At 40.5% G+C, this 25759-nt stretch overlaps 1 protein-coding gene across 1 annotated transcript; it reads left to right on the forward strand.

The window, feature by feature from the left end:
• Positions 1-1704: 1704 nt before the first annotated feature.
• ESM1 (endothelial cell specific molecule 1) lies at positions 1705-24129 on the forward strand. Its single transcript, XM_033929209.1, has 3 exons — positions 1705-2184; positions 18319-18462; positions 23576-24129. Exons 1-3 carry the CDS (start codon positions 1884-1886, stop codon positions 23674-23676), a joined length of 546 nt encoding a protein of 181 aa, XP_033785100.1. The 5' UTR covers positions 1705-1883; the 3' UTR covers positions 23677-24129.
• The last annotated feature ends 1630 nt before the right edge of the window (positions 24130-25759 follow it).

Here is a 25759-nt window from a genome sequence, read left to right on the forward strand (position 1 = left end):
CCACCCCCACAGTGTTTGTCCTCAGATAGTAAGTAATGTGTATGATAGTTTATGATATATTTTAAATCTCATTCATTGTTTTGCCACTTGTTTTTGTTTTTATTTTATTATTTAAATTTCATTTAAATTTCCCCAGAATTCTATAGTTTCAACGGTTCTCCCTTCTGCTTCTATTTCCTATCTCCCCTCTTTTCAACCTTTCAAAGTCCTTTAGATCATTGTAGTCTTATTGGAATGTTTATTTTCTTGTTTTTCTCATCTATCTCTATTTTTATTTCTTCATTACTCTACTAATTGTCATTTTCCCAGGTACTTTAGTTAGATTGTGAGCCTTCGGGACAGTAAGGGAATTTCTAAGTACCTATCTTACTTATAATTTTAATGCACCCTATTGTCTATTTTCTGTAAACCGCTTAGAATCCTAACGGAATTTAGCGGTATATAAGAAATAAATTACATTACATTACATTACATTATGTCAAGTTTGGTTGAAATCTGTCCATGCATTGAAGAGTTATGCTGGAACATACATACATACACACACACACATATATTCAAATTATAATGTGAAATATTTGACAAAATGAATACAATACAACTAACGCAAAACTTGATTATAAACAACATTTTTAGTTTCACCTCCAGGAGCAAGAACATATAAATTATTGGGTGAACCCACCCTTGAGCAAGCAACATAGAGTTGTGGGCCGCGAGACCCCCAGAACATATCACCCCAGGTAGTGAGAGATCTGCATACCAAGTTTCGTTCAAATCGGTCAAGCCATTTTTGAATTACTGTTAGAATGGCAGCTTTTTACATTTTTTCCATTGACATGAATGGGTGAAATCTGATTTTATGTTTGTAGCTCCGCCCACGTGTGCAGGTGGGCCGCGAGACCCCAGAACATATCACCCCAGGTAGTGAGGGATCTGCATACCAAGTTTCGTTCAAATCGGTCAAGCCGTTTTTGAATTACTGTGAGAATGGCAGCTTTTTACATTTTTTCCATTGACATGAATGGGTGAAATCTGATTTTATGTTTGTAGCTCCGCCCACGTGTGCAGGTGGGCCGCGAGACCCCCAGAACATATCATCCCAGGTAGTGAGGGATCTGCATACCAAGTTTCGTTCAAATCGCTCAAGCCGTTTTTGCGTGATCTCGGCACATACACACATACATACACACATACCTCCGATTTTATATATATAGATATGTAAGCTTGAAATCTTGTGGTGGCCCTCAGAGCGTTCTCATATTTACATTGTGGCCCTTTACATGAAAAGGGCTTAGACTCTCAAATATGTGTTTAAAGGCTTTTATAAAATTACCCTCAGTGCACATTATTTCAAAATTCTGCAAGCAAATTCCTCCATTTGATGCCTTCACTGATGCAGCACTGCCCTGGTCTCCTGTTTGCAGGATTTCTGTCTAAAGAACCCAGTGATTCTATAAGAAGCAGTCAGAGCAATCCCACCCTAAGAGAAGGTACGTTAAAGATATTTTATTTCTTGTAGTTGTCCTTGAGCCTTTGAGTCGGATGTGAGCATTTTTTTTTTTTTTCTGTCCTCCTGGAAAACAAACTCAGCTAAACACAACAAATGACATCAGCTCAGGCTGTTCAGTTCCTGGATGATAGCAGATTGCTAATCCAACCTCCATCCTGAAAGAAGGGAGGCTGGCAAGAGGACAGCACTGCCGGATTTAGGAAGCTGATGACGGTAAGGCATGTGGGTAACCCGGTGTATAAAGCTCATGGACCTCTAGGCTGATGTTCAGCTTCCACTTGGGACCTTTTACAACTGCCTGCCTCTCCCCATCACAAGACAGCAGAAGAACGAGAACTGAGAACTCAGTTTGGAGCCAAGCTCATTCCTGTGAAACATGAGGAGTCGCCTGTTCCTGGCCATGCTGCTGCTTTCTGTGCACACTGGATGCATGAGGAGTGCACCATATGCCGTGGACTGCCCTGGACACTGTGACAGTAATGAGTGTAAAAGTACTCTGCGCTGTACGCGGACAGTACTGGACGACTGTGGTTGCTGTAGAGTGTGTGCGGCAGGTGTGGGTGAAACTTGTTACCGCACTGTCTCGGGCATGGATGGCGTCAAATGTGGACCAGGGCTGAGGTGCCATTTTTACTCCGAGGAGGATGACTTTGGCGATGAATTTGGCATCTGCAGAGGTAACTAGCAATTCTGCCGTGTACTCAGCCCACTCTTTAATCATTGCTCATTAAAGCAAAAGACCATTGTAAGCGCTTTCCTGACACTTAGGGCTCTTTTTATCAAGCAACGGTAGAGCGTTTTACTGCGGGCTGGCGGGGTAAATGCTCATTTAATGCTATGAGTATTGGAGCATTTACCTCGTCGGCCCGTGGTAAAATGCTCTGCCACTGTGCACAAAAAAATCTTGAAAAGGAAATGGCAAATCAGTGTGTGCTTAACAAAGATTCATGTCTCTTTTTGCAAAAAGAATAGATTTGTGAAACCTGTTTTTCTTTTTGAAATGAAGTAAGATGAGGAGTTTAGCAGCAGAAAACAAATTTCTCTGATTCGCAAAAGCTGGAACTGGAGACTGGGTTCAAACAGGAGTAAATATTGTGGAGAAAATTTTTTTAAAAAACAAAACCCTCAAGCAATTGGGTAGAGATTTGCAACAGGTAAGGAGGGCTCTTAATTGTGAGCATTAGTTAAATTCGAATCCCATAACGGGGTGCCTGGATTTATGTGCCACTCGCATGTGTAAATATACAGATTTCCAGCACTTATGCCAGTAGGTGTGCACTTCCATGCATACATAGCAGCAGAGCAGCTAAAAGCTATTCTGTAAGGGCACACAAATGTGGCATAATGTGTAAAATGCGAGGGGCATTCACACAGGTGGTGCATGAGAGGGGCATAGGCAGGGCTGCCACTTGTGCACACAACTTACAGAATACTGTAAGCTATATGCACCCTTGCGGCAATTAGGCGCCTGCAGTTATCTAGCTTTTAGGTGCCCTAATGCCAGGTTACACTGGTATACTATAACAAAATCTGGGTGGCATTGAGGGACATAAAAGTGCATGCCCACTTATTGAATTGTCCCATAGGAGTCTCTTCCACCACTACTGCCAAGCCCCTTCCCTTCCCTTGTTTAAAAGCAGGCTGAAAACCCACCTTTTTAATATAGCCTTCAATCCATAACCCTACTCCCCACTGCCCTCCAACCCAGCCCTCCAACCCGTTCCCCTTAACTGTATCCATGACATCCTGTTTGTCTGTCTTGTCTGTTTAGATTGTAAGCTCTTTCAAGCAGGGACTGTCTTCTTTGTGATTCTGTACATCGCTGCGTACGTCTGGTGGCGCTATAGAAATAATTAATAGTAGTAGTAGTAAATTAGGATTTGGATAAGCACGAATGTTTCTTTGGGTTAGATGTCTGAGCAAAGTTTACAGTGTTTGCTGATCAAGATTTAACTCCATATATCATTATTCCTAGTAACATAGTAGATGACGGCAGATAAAGACCCGAATGGTCCATCCAGTCTGCCCAACCTGATTCAATTTAAATTTTTTAATTTTTTCTTCTTAGCTATTTCTGGGCAAGAATCCAAAGCTTTACCCTGTACTGTGCTTGGGTTCCAACTGTTACTGATCCCAGTACAGCTGTGCAGTCTGTAATACCCTTTTATGTTGAGTTTATTCCCTGCTAATTAACTTGCTAATGTATGGCACAAGTTTTCTTTGCAGTTATATTTAAAACCTCTGCATTTTATTTTTTCATGTTTCACGCAGCAAATTTCACAGTAACAGAAAGCAAAGCCTGTTTTATAGAAACAGAGAAAAATGAAGGCAGATCATTGGGCACGATCAACTACTGACATTAATTGGCATCAGTTAGGATTGGCACACTCAACAGCCTTTGTGCGATTCTATAAAGCATTGCACTTAAATTCTCTCCCGAGCCACCCCAAATGGGGCATGGGCATGGGAGCGGCATGGGAGGGGCATTGGCATTCCTAAAAGTTACACACAGTGTAACAGAATTGGGGGATGCGTGCCTAACTTGCACGCCAAGATTTTCAGCTGATTTCAGCAGGCACAAGTCCTGGTGCCTTATTTGTATCATGGGAATGGTCACTATGCACTATTCTACAAAGGGAACTCATCTAGAGAGCTCGTTATAGAACAGCTCTGAGTGCCAATTTTTCCTAGTGCCATTTACTGAATCTAGCCCATAAGGTACGTGCAATGAAACCCTGCACTCAGTGGCATAGTAGGGGGAGTGGACCTCCACGGGTGCTGTCTTCATGGGGGCGCTCATGCCATCACCTTTTCTCTTCTTTACCCCCTTCCCCACCATGCACCTCTTTAAATGTTCGCTGGCTCAAGCAGTATCTTCTACTTGCTGCTCACGCCGGCATTGGCTCCCTTCTCGCTTGGCTCGTGGGACCGGGACGTGACGTCAGAAGGGAACTGGCACCAGCGCGAGCAGCGGATGGATGATGCCACTCGCATTAGCAAACATTTGAAGAGGTACATGGAAGTGGGGGCACTCAAGCAGCGGGGAAGAGTTAGGGGGTGCCCGAAGAGCAGGGAAGAGGGGGGGGGGGGCGCATGGCATGGTGATGTCGGGTGCAGCCGTCCCAAGCGCCAACCTCTCTTGCTAGGCCACTGACTGCACCTACTTTGACATGGTTTGCCATTGAAAAATAGTTTTATTGTTTGAATAGCATGTTCACCTCAAGCTTTTTAAAAGAAGTCATACACATTGACGGGGCGGTGGGTTTGTCTATAGGAGCTATTGCTCTTGGTCAAATCTCACAATTCTGAGTGTATGTGAACATTTAAATAATTTATCTCATAAGCTAGACATACATTTTGTTTATTTATTCTTGCATTGAGAAGTCTTATCCAGCTATACAGCATTCAATTACTTTGACTTCCTAGCCTTTCAAGTTACGATAGTTACGATAGAACATACTCCTCCACTTAACCTCCACAGTATGGTTTGCATGTAGGCGTTTCTGTGAGCAAATTCTGGGCAGAGTGGAAGGACATAGCAATCTGTGCAGGTATTTTCTAAAATAGATCTGTACTTGCATGCACACACTTACACTTTCTTTGGAGCAGTTATACATTTGTGCATCGGCATTTGCACACTTTCGGCTCTGGGTCTGGGCACCTATTTTTTTAAAGGCAGGTAGGCATCTTTCTACAACCTCCTTAATAATCCAACCTTACATTCCCCTATTATAGATTAATTTTTTGAATCAAATGGAGTCGGATTTCTATATCTATTTCTATTATTGGAATGGATGTTTTATTTTAAAAGGTTTTTGAGACAGTGCGGTATTCTATTTGCTGTGAAGTTTTGAAAATGGAAAACTTGAAAGGAAAGATTAAAAACAGGTCTCCTTTTGGACTTCTCTCAAAGGCATCCTGTTACAAAATTACACCCCCCACCCACCCCCCACTACTACAGCCACATCAGTTAGCGATACTGTTCACTTTATTGCCTGTACAACTGTAATAACAATTTAATAATTTAAGCAGGTGTTTGGATATTCCTGTACTTGAAGCACTGGTACAAATCTGCTTATTATTTTCTATGAGGAAATCCTGATAGTATCTGTGGTCGTTTAGTAAGTGCTACAAGTTTCTGGAGGCGGTCGTAAAGGAAGGGGACCTCTCAGACGCTCCATTTCCAGGCCCCCTTCTTTGGAAAAACACTTGTTGCAGACACAGATGCATTCTTGAAGATAATGACCTCCACTATCACTCTAATTTGACCTGTAGGTTATCGGAAGGCTAAATGTGGAAAGTACTAATTTTGTTGTTAGCATAAGCACCACTTTCTAATTGCTCAGCTAATAAGTGGAACTCTTTGTAACTCTGGTTTATTACTGCATCACCAGCTGAATTATTTTTATACAAGTAACGCATGTATAGCAGCTGAACTAAAGAAACTAGCATGTTTAGAAATAAATTCTCTGAGCATGTACCACAAATACGAATCTTATGCATATGAGAAGAAAAATATATCCCGACTTTCCACGAACTTGAAGCGAAATAAATCACCTTGGACATTCTTAGATTCATATGTTCACTCTGTCCCGTAGACACTCCTGTTCTTCTTTCTTTCTTTCTTTCCTTCTTCCTTTTTCTCTTTCTTTCTTCCTCCCTTCCTTTCTTTTTCTACCTGCTTTTCCTTTCTTCCTCTTTTCTTCCCTTTACCTCTTATATCCTTCATAAGCAATTCCAGTACTCTGGATCATTTCCACTGCTTTGGTTCTATATAACTGATTGTAGACATGGTTCCTTACTATACCAAATGTTTTTACCCTGATTCTGTGTATTTGAACTGCTTCTTGTATTTCTCAAAATATTCAATAAAATTATTGAACTAAAAAAAAAAAAAAAGAAATAATAGTCTAGGGCAGTGGTCCCCAATCCTGTTCTGGAGGACCACCAGGCCAATCGGGTTTTCAGGATAGCCCTAATGAATATGCATGGAGCGAATTTGCATGCCTGTCACTTCCATTATATGCAAATCTCTCTCATGCATATTCATTAGGGCTGGCCTGAAAACCCGATTGGCCTGGTGGTCCTCCAGGACAGGGTTGGGGATCACTGGTCTAGGGGGGCATTTTCTATCCAGTACCTCTGGAGCGTGCCTCCATCTAGAACAGGGGTGTCAAAGTCCCTCCTCGAGGGCCACAATCCAGTCGGGTTTTCAGGATTTCCCCAATGAATATGCATGAGATCTATGTGCATGCACTGCTTTCAATGCATATTCATTGGGGAAATCCTGAAACCCCGACTGGATTGCGGCCCTCAAGGCTTACAAACTACTACTATTCATTATTTCTATAGCGCTACCAAAGAAAATGAGCCGTTACCTCGTGAATTACAATTTATACGAGAGGGTGCTGAAAAGTTCTCAGCCCAACCATCTTCCTAAATTCTGAGCATTATTTTGCTACTGTAGCTGAAAAGAGTGTTATCTTATTTTGTTACATGCCAATTTGCAGAAACAAATTTCTACGTCTTCACAGTTTCAGATCATCAAATCATATCCATGTCATTCTCTTCTTGTCTGGGCTGAGAACTTTTCAGAATCCCCTCGAACTTATCTTTCCTTAGCAGACATTATCAGGCACTAATGCAAAGGTACCAATGCAGTTAGCAGGGGCAATAACCTGGAAAAGGGCTGTTTTATATCTGCAGGTGCTCATATTTGCACGCCACTTGTATATAAGCAGTTATGCACATCAGTGTACACTTACCTGTGAAAGTGCCCACAGGATGCCTAAGTGCTATTCTGTCATTGCACACTTAACTTACATACTAGGGAATTCTACATAAGGTGCCTAGCATTATGCGCTATTTCCATGCCAAATTTTTGGCACAGAAAAGTGCTATAATGGAAACAAGGTGACGATATGGTTGAAAACGACAAATCAGCGCAAAGCCCCACCTATGCGCTCTGTTATAAAATAGTGCCTAAGTGATTCTGCACAGATCTGAAAAGGGGGCATAACAATGGGAGAGACATGGACAGGTCAGGGATGTTAGCTTAAAATGAGCGTGATATTAAAGGATTCAGGGGGATCCATGCCTAACTTGCGCACCAGGATTTACTTCTGGGTTAGGTATAAATCCTTATGCCTAAAATTTGACATGGATCCCAATGCCTTAGCTTAGCCTTAGACTTATTCTAGTCTATAAACAGGCCCAACTCAAAGTGCCATTTACTGAATAGCATTTAGCGCTTTTTTTTTTTTTTGCCCCAATTTGGGCGTTATTTAATGAATCTAGTCCATATCATGCTTGTGCAAGGATGGCATGTCTATGGATGGTACATGGACGGGGCTCTCAGTTACACAGAACACTGTCAGTTACATTCATTCCTGCTGCATTTGGGTACCTACAATTATGACACCTAAATGGCAGGTGTAATTCCAGGTGCATAAATGTGAAGTGTTCTTATACTACCCTGGGCACCATCTTTGCTAGGATGCCAATATCTCCCCTCCTGGTATGTGTGGTTGGGTGTTCTTAAATGCATACCCCCATACCTCTTTAAGGGCTCCTTTTACAAAGGCACACTAGCGGTTTTAGCACACGCTCAGCGTGTGCTAAAATGCCCCGCACGCTAGCCGCTACCGCCTCCTCTTGAACAGGCAGTAGTTTTTCGGGAAGCGTGCACTAATCCGGTGTGTGCTCTATAAATGCTAGCGCACCTTTGTAAAAGGAGCCCTAAGTCTTCTAGTATTCACCAGCAGCTTGTCAACCTCAGCTCTCCATCTGATGTCACTTCCTGTTCACGGGACCAGGAAGTGACATCAAAGGGCAAACTCAGCTGGCGCAAGCAGCAGGTAGGAGACCCTGCTCACTGCCAGTGAAGACTAGAAGACTTAAAGAGGTACAGAAGGGAGAATACCTTTAAGGGACTCCGCCACTGGGGCAGGGGGGATGCTGGGCACCTAGGCCCCAGATGCTAGCTTCCATCATTATGCCACTGATTACACCTGTACTCTATATAGAAAAACGGGTGCCCAGGTTCATTCATAGAATAGGCTACTAATGCATCTCCTTGGGGCACCTAAATGAAGGCACCAAGTTGTAGAATTGCCCCCATAGTGTCACTGAATATTTCCTCTCACCTTGGCTGTATCTGAACAGCATGTCGGGGTTGTCTGTGGGTGGAGTCTGGGTAGTGCTGGAGGTTTTCTGGATAGCAGCAATATTCTGACTGCTAACCAGATAAAGGTGGGACAGCAGAATGGTCGAATATCACCACTAACTGGATAGCACCACTAGTCAACGCTGATTCACAAATTTTCATTGCTTCAGTAATCACTCTGATGGAATGTAGGGAAAACTAGTCAGTTTTAGGTAGCAGAGAACATGTAGCTTCCAGTGAGAGGAAACAAAATCATTTGGGTTTTCCTTTTCTTGTTCTGATCTCTATTCCTTTTCTGAGGGCTTAGCTAGCAGTATTTAAAGCTTGTGAAATCGTCTCTGATTTAGCTGCTCCTGCCTCTGTGAGAAAGAAAAGCCAATGATGATCTGGGATCCCAGTCTGAACCCATTATTTAGGTGTTTTCCAGTTCACAATCCCAGATAACTAAGGGGCCTATTTACTAACCAGTTACCAGGGGTATTAGAGTGCTGTAGCCATTAGCATGAACCTGCACTAACATCTACCACATACTAAAACATGCTACCAGCAAACGATATTGTTTGGTACATCAATGAGGAAAAAGAGTCAAATTTCCTCCATAAATAATAAACTTTACTCATAATGACAGGAGTTGCCATTCAACAAATTACAAGAAACTGGAAAAATTATGATAGATTAAGTTATAGTTTTTGGTGGAATTCACTGTGTCATATTTTTAAAATGGAGAGGATATTAGCTATTCAGCAGGGACGTTATAAAAAATTTATTGGTATTTGGGAGCCATTAACAAATTATTGTAAGGATTGATTATAATTAATAATTTATTTCTTCCCCTTTATTTTTGAAGCATAGGGTAGGGGGAGGGTGGGATTAATTTTAAATTTTCTGAAACTACAAGACTATAATGGAGGGAGGGAGGAAAAAGTATTATGATTTTAATATATGTAAGATTAATAAGTGATATTAAAGTATATATGATTGTATTATTATGTACTTGTTGAAAGTTTAAATATGAATAAAGAATTATTTAAAAAAAAAATCACCTCAACCCCCCCTCCCCCCAACCGTCTCCATCCCAAAGGAAAACATGTATTAAGGTAATCCAATTAAAAAGGTATCATCTTATTTTCTGTTTCTTTATTTTATTTCTATTTATTAGGCTATGGAGATCATTTTAGAAAGGATAAGTACCATTTATTGGTGCAATAAGCCAGGTTACTTGAAAAAAAATGGGCATAGAAATGCCGCCACTTACACACATGTACGTACCCAAGCGCATACAGATTTCATGGGATTGTGTTCTGGGCATGGTTTGGGTAGACTTAGAAAGATACATCGGAAATTCCTATCTTATGAGAGCAATACATGTACACCAAAAAAAAAAAAATCCTATCATTTACACATTCTCAGCCTCACAGAAGCTCTCACACACACAGAAGCCTCCGTTAACTGCTTATTTGGACCTCACATTTGGTGGAGCGATAAAGGGAGCACTTGTGCTTACTTCTATGATATTGAAAACCACTTTACACAACAAAAACATTGCATTTGGAAGCTTGATTCATTAATTGCCCCACCCCTCCCGGACATGCAGTTTTGCAACATTTGAGACTTATGTGTGAAAAACAACTGATATCGCATACTTGTGCGTGTAATCCCTGGATAAAGCAGCCAAATTATTTCAAGTTGATGACTAAAACTAAAACGAATATAGTATGTAAGGTGATACCTTTATATTGGACTAACAGCACATTTTTTAAATTAGCTTTCAGAGATTAACACCTCCCTCTTCTTACCTGCTGGAACATGTGGAAATCCCTGTGTAATGCTGTTGTTTTTCAAACATGTTTATTGCATATAATAGTTGTTCCCTCTATATGTGTTTCCATAGACATGGAAAAATCATGTACTGTATTCTACAAAATGCTACATGCTGAATGCAATTTGCAGCCTATGTAACAAAAGATTCCAACATCCAGACTTGGCTTTCCACACTAGACAGCCTACACAAATTTAGGCTTTGTGGATAACATTTTAGAACATATTTGTTCATAAACCCAAATAAAACTTGGAACTTGGACTTGGAAACTTTACGGTGATACGTCTGCTTTAATGTTGGCATATGTTCTCTTAAGCTGCTGGACATTTGTTGAATTTTAAATACAACATTTCTAAATACAAGTTGGATTTTCTACATAAGCATGTCATTTTGTATCTGTACCATAGACAAAAGGGAAATCTCCACGCCATTAGCTTTTAATTACTAGTCCCATGATTTTAGGATACTTTTGTTTGTGCTGTTCTTTAGACCATCCCCTCCCCCCTCCAAATTACCTTGTCTATGGAATATGCAAAGTGGTAAACAAGTCTGACATGTAGGATCGGTACTGCCAGTTGTTAAATTTTATTTAGTGTCTATTTGTACATTTTTCATATCTATTTATTGTTTAATTTTAAACAATACACAAAAAGATCTCTCTAAAGTGTCAGTGCATTTTAAGATCACTCATATCCACACCCCACACCCCCTCCGATAATCAGCTGGTAACAGTCTGCTTGTTTTTACACATTCACTGATCACTGTCGGCTAAATTATCCATTGATAATCAGTGTTAGACCATGTCCCTGGATAATTTTGGGTTGCCTGCCAGAGCTTATGCAGTCCGAACAATATTCAGCCAGGGCTGTATAAGAATTATGCAGCCCCAGCTAAATATCAGGCTGGCTGCATAAGTTTTTTATTATATAACTTGAGAGAAATGGTGTGGCAGCGGTGTTAGTCCACTCTTAAAGATAACATGTTATCTTTATTTTGCATATAATTTTTTAAAATCCCTCCGACTCCCATAAGGCCCCCATAAGCCACTTAAACCTATTCAATATGTAGGTAGGCCTATTCCAGGCCTACCTTTGTCCCTAGTGGTCCATTGGGGGTTGATGGGGGCAGGAGTGCAGCCCCCTCATTCCTGCCCTTAGTGGTGCTCTTTTAAATGACTACTTTGACCTCTCACAATGGAGTTGGGGGGTCCTTATGGGATGGGGGTTGTTGCAGCCTGGGGGGAGGGCAGGGGGGCATGTTCTTGGGAGGTTGGGAGGGAAGAAGAGCAAGGGGGCATGTTGCGGGTTGGGGTTTGAGAGGTTTTTTTTCCAAAGAAAAATATATTATACAGGTGCCAGCCTGATATTTAGTGCTGGCATCTGCAGGTGCTAGCACTGAATATGCTGGCAGTGGCACCTGCATAACCTGGGGTTCCTCCCCAGTGCCATCCCCAGTGCTGCCCCTGACCTGAACACTTTTTACTTGGGCAGTCTGAGGGGATATTCAGTAGCATTAGTTCCACTGAATATCCCCACTTAGGTGGTGACAAGCATAAATGGGCAGGAGAGCTTCCTGCCTGCTTAAATTGTCTTGGTCTGACAGAGCTGTGTATTCCGACTAAACCCATAAGATTTTCTGTAGGAACAATGAATATCGAGAGGGAACAAGGTCTGTAAGGAGATGTGATTGTCTTTGGGGGTGGGAGGACATGAGGAATGCAGCTTCTTTAACACACCGAAGTTACAATGCTGACTTGTTTTGAGGCTAAAATCACAAAATTATAAGAAAGAACAACACTTATGAAACCCCTTCATAAAGAGTTTTTCAACAGTACAAGATTTATGTGTTAACAGGCTGGCATTTTGGTCTGTGAGATTTCTCTGTCAGCTTTGATGAGACATACCTTTCTTGGGGGTTAGTGCCCACGAAAAGGATCTGGGTGTTATCGAAGACAATACAATGAAACCTTCTGCTCAATGTGTGGCAGCGGCCAAAAAAGCAAACAGGATTCTAGGAATTATTTAAAAAGGGATGGTTAATAAGACTAAGAAAGTAATGCCCCTGTATTGCTCCATTGTGCGACCTCATTTGGAGTATTGCTTTCAATTCTGGTCTCTTTATCTCAAGAAAGATATAATGATGCTAGTAAAGGTTCAAAGAAGAGAGACCAAAATGATAAAGGGGATGGAACTCCTCTCATATGAGGAAAGGCTAAGAAGGTTAAGGTTCAGTCGAGGGAGATCTTGCCTCACCAATTTGCTTGACTTCTTTGAAGGTGTGAATAAACATGTGGATAAAGGTGAGCTGGTTGATGTAGTGCAGTGGTCTCAAACTCGCGGCCCGCCAGGTACTATTTTGAGGCCCTCGGTATGTTTATCATAATCACAAAAGTAAAATAAAACAGTTTCTTGATCATATGTCTCTTTAGCTATAAATTACAATATTATTATTAAGACTTAGTCAAAAGGAAAGATTTATAAATTATAAAGAGTTTTACTTCATGCAAAATTGTAATTTCTTTAATAAGACATTAACTATTTTTTCTGAGGCCCTCCAAGTACCTACAAATCCATAATGTGGCCCTCCAAAGGGTTTGAGTTTGAGACCACTGATGTAGTGTATCTGGATTTTCAGAAAGCTTTTGATAAAGTTCCTCATGAAAGGCTCCAGAGAAAATTAAAGAGTCATGGGAAAGGTGGCAAAGTTCAGTTGTGGATTAGGAATTGGTTATTAGATAGAAAACAGAGGGTAGGGTTAAATGGTCATTTTTCTCAATGGAGGAGAATATACAGTGGAGTGCCACAGGGGTCTGTACTGGGACCAGTGCTATTTAACTTATTTATAAATGATCTAGAAATTGGAACGACGAGTGAGGTGATTAAATTTGCAGATGGCAATAAACTGTTCAAAGTTGTTAAAACGCATGTGGATTATAAAAAATTGAAGGCATACTTTAGGAAATTGGAAGACTGGATGTCAAAGTGGCAGATGAAATTTAATGTGGACACGTGCAAAGTGATGCACATTGGGAAAAATAACCCGAATCACAGTTACCAGATGCTAGGGTCCACCCTGGGGGTTAGCACCCAAGAAAAGGATCTGGGTGTCATCGTAGACAATACAATGAAACCTTCCACCCAATATGCGGGGGCGGCCAAAAAAGCAAACAGGATGCTAGGAATTATTTTTAAAAGGATGGTTAACAAGACTAAGAATGTTATAATGCCCCTGTATCGCTCCATGGTGCGACCTCATCTGGAATATTGCATTCAATTCTGGTCTCCTTATCTCAAGAAAGATATAATGGTAATAGAAAAGGTTCAAAGAAGAGCGACCAAGATGATAAAGGGGATGGAACTTCTCTTGTATGAAGAAAGACTAAAAAGGTTAGGGCTCTTCAGCTTGGAAAAGAGATGGCTGAGGGGAGATATAATTGAAGTCTACAAAATCCTGACTGGAGTAGAACGGGTACAAGTGGATCGATTTTTCACTCCATCAAAAATTACAAAGACCAAGGGACACTCAATGAAGTTACAGGGAAATACTTTTAAAACCAATAAGAGGAAATATTTTTTCACTCAGAGAATAGTTAAGCTCTGGAACGTATTGCCAGAGATTGTGGTATGAGCGGATAGCGTACGTAGCTGCTATTAACAAAGGTTTGGACAATTTCCTGGAGGAAAAGTCCATAGTCTGTTATTGAGAAAGACATGGGGCAAGCCACTGCTTGCCCTGGATAGGTAGCATGGAATGTTGCTACTCTTTGGGTTTTGGTCAGGTAGTGACCTGGATTGGCCACCGTGCGAACGGGCTACTGGGCTTGATGGACCCAGTGAGGCTAATCTTATCTTCTTATGTACTCTTTGCTATTTGAAATATCTTTCTGTAGTGCAAAATGTAGTACTTCCTCATATGTTAAAAATTATTTATTTCCAAGGTGGAGCTTAGCAAAGATGGCAGCTCGAAGCTGCCCTGGGACGCTGGCGTAGTCTTTTTGAACATTTCCTATTTTGCCAATGGTGAAAAGAAAATCTAAAGTCCATGTTTACCCGGAGGAAGTTTTACCTCAGACCAGGCCGATGAATTCCTTTGTGCAGCATGGTCAATGAACGCAGCAACCGGAGGACAAAGCCTCAGCAGGAGGGAAAGCGCAAGCTGAGATATGGGAGCTCTCCCTTGAGGGTGCCAGCTTGACCCCAGAGGAACGGAATCCTCTGGCTCGTCCTTTGGCATCAGGAGCAGCAGGAGTAGGGGAGGAGCAGCCGACGCCAAATATGGTTTGGGACGCCCTCTTGCTTGTCTGGCAGGGCGGGGGATCCGTCTTTGAGAGAAGGCAGGAGGAGTGTGCTATGCCAGCAATGCAGCCGGTTGGAAGAAAGGAGCAGATAAAAGCAGTTTCAAATATTTCTTTTGCAAACACAAGTACTATTTCTTTACCAGAGGGTGCCAGAACCGAGTTTTTGCCCCTAAGGAAACTTGAAGCCTTCAAGATGGAGTCAATTTGGGAGACTATTTCCAGTCTTCGAATGTCTCTGGGAAGCCAGATACAACAACTTTCCCAACGTTGCACTGCAGTACTTTCAGAAAGTTTGGATTTGAAAAATAAAGTTTCAGCCTTGGAAAACAAATCAGATGATTATGACACCAGAATAAAATCCTTAGAAATGCAAGCACTAACTTGGGTTAAAGATAGTGCAAGTCTTCATTTTAAGCAAGAAATGGTGGAAAACTCCATTAGGAGATGCAATTTACAGATTATTAACTTTCCAAAATTGATTTCCACGCCTGCAATAGTTATGTGTAAGCGTTATCTAAACGAAGTTCTGAAAGTACCCACCTATCTCTAAAATATATTATTTACCTAGGAGAGTTAAGTCTCAAAATCCCAACCAGCAGAATTTATCTGCTGATAGTTTGGATTTGCCTAATTTCCTGAAGAGGTCGGAAACTGAGACTCAAGTTTTCGGCTACTTTATTGGTACGCTATTGATTCTGATAGGGAATGGATGTTACAATTGTTCTTTAAATATAAGGATGCTCACTTTTTGTCAATCACTATCGGTGTCTTTTACAAAGCCGCGCTAGCGGCTGTGTTGCACTAATGGCCCCGAAGCCCATAGAGATTTAAAGGGCTTCGGGGCTGTTGCCGAGTGGCAGCCGCTAGCGCTGCTTTGTAAAAGAAGCCATATAAGAATGTATCCAGATGTTTTACATCTGACCCAGAAGAGAAGAAAACAGTTTCTTATTTTGGGACCTCAGGCGATACAGTTAGGGGAGACCTTTGTTCTGAGATACCCCTGCAAGTTTATTTTGGTATATGAAGAGAACAGATATGTTTTCTATGAGCAGTTATCTAAATTTATTTCATCCCAGGATAATAAGTAATTACTTATTCTGCTTCTTCTAAATCCGTTCAGAGAGGAACTGTTCAAGGGCAGTCGAGCCTCCCTCTGATTTTCCTTGTTATTTAATTTGAGGGTTAATTTCAGCGAATTTCAGCTCTGTCTCCATTAGATTGTGGACTAACTATACTTTACCTTTGCATAATGATTTAGAATGCCATTTATGGAGATATTTTGTTTTAAATGGTATTTTTTCTTGTGTTTTGACTGAGATTGTCAAAAATTATAAAATCAATAAATAAAGAATTTTTAAAAAAAATTATTTATTTCCAAAACAAAATTTAAAAATTGATATTTCAAGAAGTACAAACCTAACACCCCCCCCCCCTTTTTAAGTTATACCCATTAAAAAAAATACATGATTAGATTAACTTGTCTCTTTGATATTTCTGGGCTGTAGACTGTAGCAGTATTAGCTCTGATGCCCATAGAATTCCTATGAGCATTGGAGCTAATACCGCCACTGCTGGCAATAAAAAAGCCTAAGGAGCCCTAAATGCATTTGTGAAAGTTATTTAGGGATAAAATTTATCTGATACTTAGAAGGTCCTGGAGTGGAGGAGTGGCCTAATGGTTAGAGCTGCTGCTTCAATAGCCTGAGCTTGTGGGTTCAATTCCACTGCCCTGGGCACCATAGTTAGATTGTGAGCCTGCAGGAACAGATAAGTTTTTTTTTTTTTAAGTTTATTAGGATTTTATATACCGCCTATCAAAGCTTTCTAAGCGGTTTTACAATCAGGTACTCAAGCATTTTCCCTATCTGTCCCGGTGGGCTCACAACCTATCTAACGTACCTGGGGCTATGGAGGATTAAGTGACTTGCCCAGGATCACAAGGAGCAGCACGGGGTTTGAACCCACAACCCCAGGGTGCTGAGGCTGTAGCTTCAACCACTGCGCCACACACTCCTCTTAGAGAGTACCTAACAAAAAAAATTGTACCCTGTCCAAGATAGGGTGATATATCGAATGCCAATAAACATAAACATTTAAAAAGACTTGCCTAATATGTCTACAAGGTGGTTCTAAAAAGCCATTAGTTACTAGGGCTGTATCAAATATTTGTATTCAGTTTGGCCTGAAAAGTGCCTTGAATATATTATTTGTATTCAGCCAAACAGTGATTTAAATTCAAATATAAATAATTTGGGACTCTACTGTGCTAAATTTTACTGAAATAAATAAGTATATATGTTTAATTTACTTGATATATCGCTTTAGGATAGGGCGCCCCTCCCCGCTTTACTTATCTCTATATCTCTTCTTTTGGGGCTTCTCCTAGAGGTCTAGAGTTCCTTCTTAGGAGACCATCCTTGGTTCCTTAGGGGGTCCTTATCACAGTTTTTGGCCACTATAACTTAGTTGGTCAGCCAATGAATATCAGCTTAACAGGCTCTGTCGAAAATGGCTTAAAAGAACCCTGGAAATTCAATGCCGGCCACCGGATACGGCCTGGTATTGAATTTCCGGGGTCACCACTGACCACGAGAGATACCCAGACTCCCTCTCGCAGTCTGAATATTCGTATGAGGCCCTTGATTTCTGATTTCATGTTGCTTCTTTTATTATTTGTTAGGTTAAAGCTCAATGCTCATTATTCATATTCAGTATTCATATTCAGCTGAATAATATTTTTCAATGTTCATATTTGGCCAAATATTTAAATATGCTATTTGGGATAATTCTATGTAGTTATCCATCTAATCTATTCTAATCTAATCTGAGACTTTTTCACCACACAAATCCCAGTTGGAAGTTCTATATCCCAAGATCCATTAGCTACATATATATGAGAGAATTATATCAAAATAGCAAAAACTATTAAAAAAAAAAAAAAGCTGATAAAATGAAAATCCAAGAAACCCATTAGTAATATATAAGAGCTCACGGAAGGACGGGAAAGAAATCTAAATAAATAAATAAAGTTACATCAAAATAACAAGAACTATCCATGCCCAGGCCTACAGCCTGGCTGCCCTGGGTAGGCCCACCCTTGTTATCAGAAGCTAAGTAGGGTCAGGCCTTGCTAATACCTGGATGGAGGAGCACTGGGAATACCAGGCTGCAGGGCCCTAAGTTGGGCAGTAGCAGCATAGAGGAGCCACACACTGCACAATGGCAAACCACTCCCGTACTCTGCCTTGAAACATCACAGGGAGGATTCCTCACTGTGCATGCAGCCATGGGTTAGTGGTCAACTCAGAAGCATACATCCATGCCCAGAGCAGACACAATTTTCAAAGGAGAGTGTTCTGGCTACAGTTTGAGGTGGGATGGAGGGCTTAGAAGTATGTATATGTTTCCTACTTTACAAAGAAATGCATGACTCCTTTATAAAATTTAGCCATTGGCATATACATCTGCTCTGTGATGTCTTTTTTTTCAGCCTTATTCTCAGCACTGGCCACTATATCTCGTTCTTGCAGAGTGTCTCTATGGTACCTATGGAATGGAATGCAGGGAGATGTGCAGATGTCCATCTGGAGTATGTGACAGAGTCAGTGGGAAGTGCTTAAAATTTCCATTTTTTCAACAAAGTGCACCAAAACTTCCCAAGAAACCACACTCAGGTAAGGACTAATTTGGGAGGTTGTATTGGGTGGCTGTTATGTATCTGAGGTACCCTGGAAAACCACTAGGATATTTTTCACATATTTTTATGCTTCATCTAAAAATAACAGCATATGAACTAATCATCGGGTCAGTTTTAAAGCTAATAGTGACTGCATTTTTTTTAAATTTTTTATAAAACACTAGCTGATGCCCCGGCGTTGCACGGGTATTTAATTATAGCAATAACACTGTAAATGGATTCAAATAAAGATACTTTATAGTGGTGAATGAAATTATTTTTTTACAGCTTAATAAAAAGTACAATATTCAAATTATAATGTGAAATATTTGACAAAATGAATACAATACAACTAACGCAAAACGTGATTATAAACAACATTTTTAGTTTCACCTCCAGGAGCAAGAACATATAAATTCTTGGGTGAACCCACCCTTGAGCAAGCAACATAGAATTGTGGGCCGCGAGACCCCCAGAACATATCACCCCAGGTAGTGAGGGATCTGCATACCAAGTTTCGTTCAAATCGGTCAAGCCGGTTTTGAATTACAGTGAGAATGGCAGCTTTTTACATTTTTTCCATTGACATGAATGGGAGAAATCTGATTTTATGTTTGTAGCTCCGCCCACGTGTGCAGGTGGGCCGCGAGACCCCCAGAACATATCACCCCAGGTAGTGAGGGATCTGCATACCAAGTTTCATTCAAATCGGTCAAGCCGTTTTTGAATTACTGTGAGAATGGCAGCTTTTTACATTTTTTCAATTGACATGAATGGGTGAAATCTGATTTTATGTTTGTAGCTCCGCCCACGTGTGCAGGTGGGTCGGGAGACCCCCAGAATATATCACCCCAGGTAGTGAGGGATCTGCATACCAAGTTTCGTTCAAATCGGTCAAGCCGGTTTTGAATTACTGTGAGAATGGCAGCTTTTTACATTTTTTCCATTGACATGAATGGGTGAAATCTGATTTTATGTTTGTAGCTCCGCCCACGTGTGCAGGTGGGCCGCGAGACCCCCAGAACATATCACCCCAGGTAGTGAGGGATCTGCATACCAAGGTTCGTTCAAATCGGTCAAGCCGTTTTTGCGTGATCGCGGCACATACACACACATACACACATACATACCTCCGATTTTATATATATAGATTGGCTACAATGTTTAAAAAATGCACATATTCATCACAGCTATAAGTAACAGCACTTCTATATATGGCACCCAAAACTGCATGCTCAAATTTGCATGCTTGCCCAAGTTGCATTTTAATGGAGTACTGAGTCATTAACTAGCAAATAATTGGGTGTTAGCAGCCAATTATTGCATTTAATTCGTTCCAATTAGAATTTGCATGCACATCTTGGTAAGCACTATTTCATAAATATCCATAAGAAAATCTTTTCGTGCATGACTAAAAACAGGGTGTCAGATCCCAAAATATGGAATAAACTTGCTCAACTAGAATAATCACCAACCACAAATCAGAGTCAAGTTGAATGAAACCAATCATATTGATATCACTCTAATATGGGGGGATGAACCTCAAACACCCGCAATCAAACTGGTATTTTTACTGGGGTAATGAACATCATCATTGGTTCAAAATTCCCAAAATCAATAAACTCAAACAGAACACAACCAAAACCAAAACCCTCTGGTTTCAAGCCCTCCCCCCCAACAAATAGCTCCCAATTGCATTGTCCTGCTATCCAGAGCTAAAATAGATATAGAAGAATCTTCCAAGGTACTGAATGTTATACTGGACTCCACATTATCCCTTGAATCAAAAATCTCAAATCTCTGAAAGAAATCTTCTTTTCCATGAGCCAACTGAGACTCATAAGACCCTACTTCCATGAATGACACTACACCATACTTGTACAAATGCTAATTTTGTTGCAGCTTGATTATCGTAACTCCCTCTACGCAGACATCAACACAATACTAACCCGCAAATTACAACTAATCCAAAACACAGCAATTAGACTTATTTTCAAGCTAAAAAAAATATGACCCAATCTCCACCTATCCCAAACAGTTACACTGGCTACTCGTCACTACTCGAAAAAAAACTTCATAATCTCCTATATAATTTTTCACATCCTACATGGAAATTCCGCCATGCCACTCAACTTATTCACTTCTTCATGGTCAACCAGAAATCTTAGTAAGCTTCTGATGAACTACCCCTCAACAAAGGGCCTCAGATACAAACATATTTTTCAATACTACGTTTACATATATTAGCACAAACATATGGAACAACCTCCCAACAACCATCAGATCTGAACTGAACTACTTCACATTTCAAAAGAAATTAAAGACTTATTCCTTTGACACCATATCTGCCACAGAAAACTGATCCATAAGTCTATAAAACACCTTGCAACCTCTGACACCGCGCACTCCGTCATCCACATAACTTTGGACTATAAATTACCTCCACATTCTACCTTGAAACCACTCTTTAAACAGTACTAGTTTATCTCTTCTTGTATTATACCATCTCTCAAACTGTTTTGAAATGTATCTCCTGTAGCATCTTTGTACTGTACTAAATTGTATCTCTTTAAATTGTACTGTAAATCGCCTTGAACCTATTTAGGCATAATGCAACTCATAAATCCCAGATTAGATTAGATTAGATTAGAAAATTGGGTGCCATCATTTGTACCATATTTCAGTTGACAAATCAACAACATATTTCAGTTGGCCATAAATTCATGGGTGTGGGAATTAGGTCTATGTAAGTGCTATTCTATTAATGGTCTCAGTCTGGAACACCATTTATAGAATAGCGCTCAACACTGATTTTTTTCTGGTGGTGAAATCTCAGTGCCACTTATTAGGGCTGCATTTCAATTCAAAGTTTAATCATAATTAAAGGTATGTTATATATTTATTTTTTCCCCACTTTAGCTCCCTGTGACTCTGGGCAAGTCATTTATCCCTCCAAAGCCCAGAGTCACGAGGAACTACAATGGGAAAAAAATAAATGCATAACATACCTTTAATTGCACAATTAATTGCAATTAAAATGTTAATTAAATGTAGCCCTAAAAAAATTAAAGAATAAAAAGTAATGAAAAGATAAGAAATTCAAACTGAAAAATTAAAAAATCTAAAACAGCATGCAGAATTGCTGTAAACAGCCTTACGGTTTTCATAGCCTACTTCAGAAAAGCAAGCCGACCATTTTGAGATTGTTGCCCCAATAGAACTTACACTCATGAATGTTACATTCTTGTGTGTCAAAGTGTTATTATCCCATAACTTTAGCATGCAAATGGTTCTTAAGATTGTAAGTCCTCTGGCATAGGGAAAATAACTCCTGTACTGAATAGTAACCAACTTTGAGGCCTGAGTCTCACCCTGCCTATCTGACATCACTACATGGATGTCTCACCGCCATCTAAAATTAAACATAGCCAAGACTGAGCTCATCTTTCCTCTTAGACCTACCTCTCCTTTCCCTCCATTCTCTATTTCTGTCCCATTGGCTCGCAACCTCAGGGTGATCTTTGACTCATCACTCTCCTTCTCTTCACAAATCCAACAGACTGCTAAAACCTGTCGTTACTTTATCTTCAGTAACGATTCAAACAGAACCCTTTAACAGGGGATGAAAAACGTTGCAGACCAAAAGTAATCTCTATTTTTGAGGCAGGGGAGATTACTTTTGGGTTACTTTATCTTCAACATCACCAAAATTTGACTCTTCTTTTCTGAGCACATTGCTAAGACCCTCATACATACTCTCATCACCTCTCACCTAGACTACTGCAACCTGCTTGTCACAGGCCTTCCATGAAATCGTCTCTCTCCCCTTCAATCCGTCCAGAACTCTGCTGCACACCTCATATTCCGCCAGTGCTGCTATACCCACACAACCCCTCTCCTCAAGCCACTTCATGGGCTCCCTATCTGTTTCCACATACAATTCAAACTCCTTTTACTGACCTATAAGTGTATTTACTCAGCAGCTCCTCAGTATCTCTCCTCTCTTTCTATACTCCTCCCTGGAAACTCTGCTCCTTGGGTAAGTTCCTCTTATCTATACCATTCTCCTCTATGGTCAGCTCCATACCTTTTACCTTTCTTCACCGAATGCTTGGAACAAACTCAGTATGTCAAGCTTCCTCTCTGGCAGTATTCAAATCCATGCTGCTTTCAATTCCTAACTCCAGTCGATCTACTAAGCACCCATATCTGTTTTATCACTCCCTCTGTAATTCCCCACCTGAACACTGTGTATAGATGCACCTTTTATCCAGTTTGTCTGTCATAACTAGATTGTAAGCTCTTATGAGCAGGGACTGTCTCTGCCATGTTTGCTGTACAGTGCTGTGTATGCCTGGTAGCACTATAGAAGTGAGAAGTTGTAGTAGTAGTAGTTGTGAAAGACAATTAATCTTAACTGTTTCCATGCCAATTCACTCAGATCATGATTCTATAAAATAACATGTATCCTAACTAGGTAAATAATCATGTCCTTCCCCCCCCCCCCCCGAAAGATTAATGGTCTCAACCTGGAACGCCATATATAGAATAGCACTCAACACTGATTTTTTTATGGTGGTGAAATCTCAGTGCCACTTATTAGGTCTGCATTTCAATTCAAATTTTAATCATAATTAAAGGTATGTTATATATTTATTTTTTCCCCCACTTTAGCTCCCTGTGACTCTGGGCAAGTCACTTATCCCTCCAATGCCCAGAGTCACGAGGAACTACAATGGGAAAAAAATAAATGCATAACATACCTTTAATTGCACAATTAATTGCAATTAAAATGTTAATTAAATCCCTAATCCCCCCTTCTACCACTTCTCTCACTCCTCCCACCAACGATCTTGAACTCTCCCTTTACTCCTTCTTATTGTTCTCTCCCAACCTGCTAACTCCAATGACTTGTACAACCCCTTCATGCTTACCTCAACGACTTCGTTGCTTATAAATCTGATTAACTGTAATTCTTGTAAATCTGTTTAATTGATGTGAACCGCCTAGAACTCCCTGGGTATGGCGGTATACAAAAATAAAGTTATTATTATTATTATATAACTATTCCTGTCTCAAATCTAATGCTATGATCATTTTTAACCTTTAAGAGAGTGATTCAGCATCTGGAGATGGCAATGATGTTAAAGAAGAACTGCTGAATGAAAAGACCATTCGCTCACCAGGCATGAAGTGGTTAAATCCTCGCTGACGCTGGTTTATTCTTGCAGAACTTTCCTATCAATCACATTTTCCAAGCACTGGCAACAAGAATAAGAATAAAAGCATAAAAGATGTTATCTGCGTACTGCATTGGAAAAATCTAAGATTCCAAGCACCGGCTGTGAGATCCTTGCAGCTCAGAGGATTTCCATTGGTCAGATAGCCTGTACATGGTTTTTTTGATGAAGGAACTCTTGCAAATAATTGTTTTGATATATATTTCATGACCAATATATATATATATATATATATTGTAGATTTTTTTTTTTTAATGTAAAGTAATATAAATAATATTTTGGAGCATTTGTAAATCATATACTTGTTTTTATTAAGCTTTTAAAGTTATTTAAGAACCACTGAAACACAGTATTTACAGATGCTTTATTTGGTTTTATTTGTAACTGGTGGTAAGAAAGGCTATCCAGGCCCTTGAATGTAAATCAATAAGGTGCTTGGAAAAGTGCTCACTAATAATTGTTCAATAAAAGCAACTTAACAGAATGGCTTATGGTCTCTTGAAGATTCATCCTAGAAAATGCAGGTAGCATTGCAGCTAAACCTACCGACTCTAGCAGAGAATACAATCACACATACAGAAGAAAATAAAAAAAGTACGGAGGGAAGGTATTATAATTTGAACCATTAAATAAGCAATTGGGCCCTACAGTTAGGTGACGTCCACAGTTAGGTGCCTAGATTAGTGCATCTTGCTGATCCAGACACCTAACTCCACCCCCACCCCCACCCCTTTTATCAAGCTGCGTTAGGGTTTTTCTCGCCAGCTGTTGCGGTAAAAGCTCTGAGGCTCATAGGAATTCTTAAAAAAAAAACCCTAACGCAGTTTGATAAAAGGGGGAGTTAGCCCCTTTTTTATCAAGCTGCGCTGCCGAGCAGTGAGAGCTAAATGCCAAGCTGCCCATTCTATTCCCATGGGCAGCTCGGCATTTAGCTTGCGCTGTTTGGCAGTGCAGCTTGATAAAAGGGAGGTTACTTTTTTAATTGGTTCAGTCGGTGGTACTAATTGAACAGCACCACTAAAAAACAATTTAAAAATTTCATGTTCAGGTAACATAGAAACATAGAAACATAGAAATTGACGGCAGAAAAGGGCCATAGCCCATCGAGTCTGCCCATACCAATGACCCATTCCCTGATTCTTACTCCCCTATAGATCCCACATGAATATCCCATTTTCTCTTAAAATCTGACACGCTGCTGGCCTCAATCACCCGCTGAGGCAGCTTGTTCCAATGATCGACCACCCTTTCGGTGAAGAAGTACTTCCTAGCATCACCTTGAAATTTCCCTCCCCTGATTTTCAGCGAGTGTCCTCTGGTTACCGAGGGCCCTATAAGACTGAAGATATCATCTTTCACCTCTATATGCCCCGTGATATACTTAAAGGTCTCAATCATGTCCCCCCTCTCTCTTCGCTCCTCCAGTGAGTACATCCGCAGTTTTTTTAACCTTTCTTCATATGTGAGATCCCTGAGCCCCAAGACCATCCTGGTAGCCATTCGCTGAACCGACTCAATTCTCAACACATCTTTCCGGTAGTGTGGTCTCCAGAATTGAACACAATACTCGAGATGAGGTCTCACCAGGGATCTGTACAGTGGCATTATGACTTCAGGTTTTCTGCTGACAAAACCCCTACGGATACAGCCCATCATTTGTCTTGCCTTGGACGAAGCCTTCTCTACTTGATTGGCAGCCTTTATATCATCGCTAATGATCACTCCTAAATCACGTTCCACCGTGGTCCTGGACAAGGTTTCACCATTTAGTGTGTAAGTTCTGTGTGGATTTTTTTTGCCTAGGTGCATTACTTTACATTTTTTAGCATTGAAGCCTAGCTGCCAAGTTGATGACCACTGTTCCAGCTGTCTTAGGTCCTGCGTCATAAAGTCAGGCACACTGCTTTTGCCAACTATGTTGCATAGTTTGGCATCGTCGGCAAACAGTGATACTTTTCCTCTAAGCCCTTGGGTCAAATCTCCTATGAATAAATTGAATAGAATCGGCCCTAAGACGGAGCCCTGAGGTACTCCACTCATCACTGCTGACGTTTT

Source organism: Geotrypetes seraphini, chromosome 1 (genome assembly GCF_902459505.1).
Source record: "Geotrypetes seraphini chromosome 1, aGeoSer1.1, whole genome shotgun sequence".
NCBI lineage: Eukaryota > Metazoa > Chordata > Amphibia > Gymnophiona > Dermophiidae > Geotrypetes > Geotrypetes seraphini.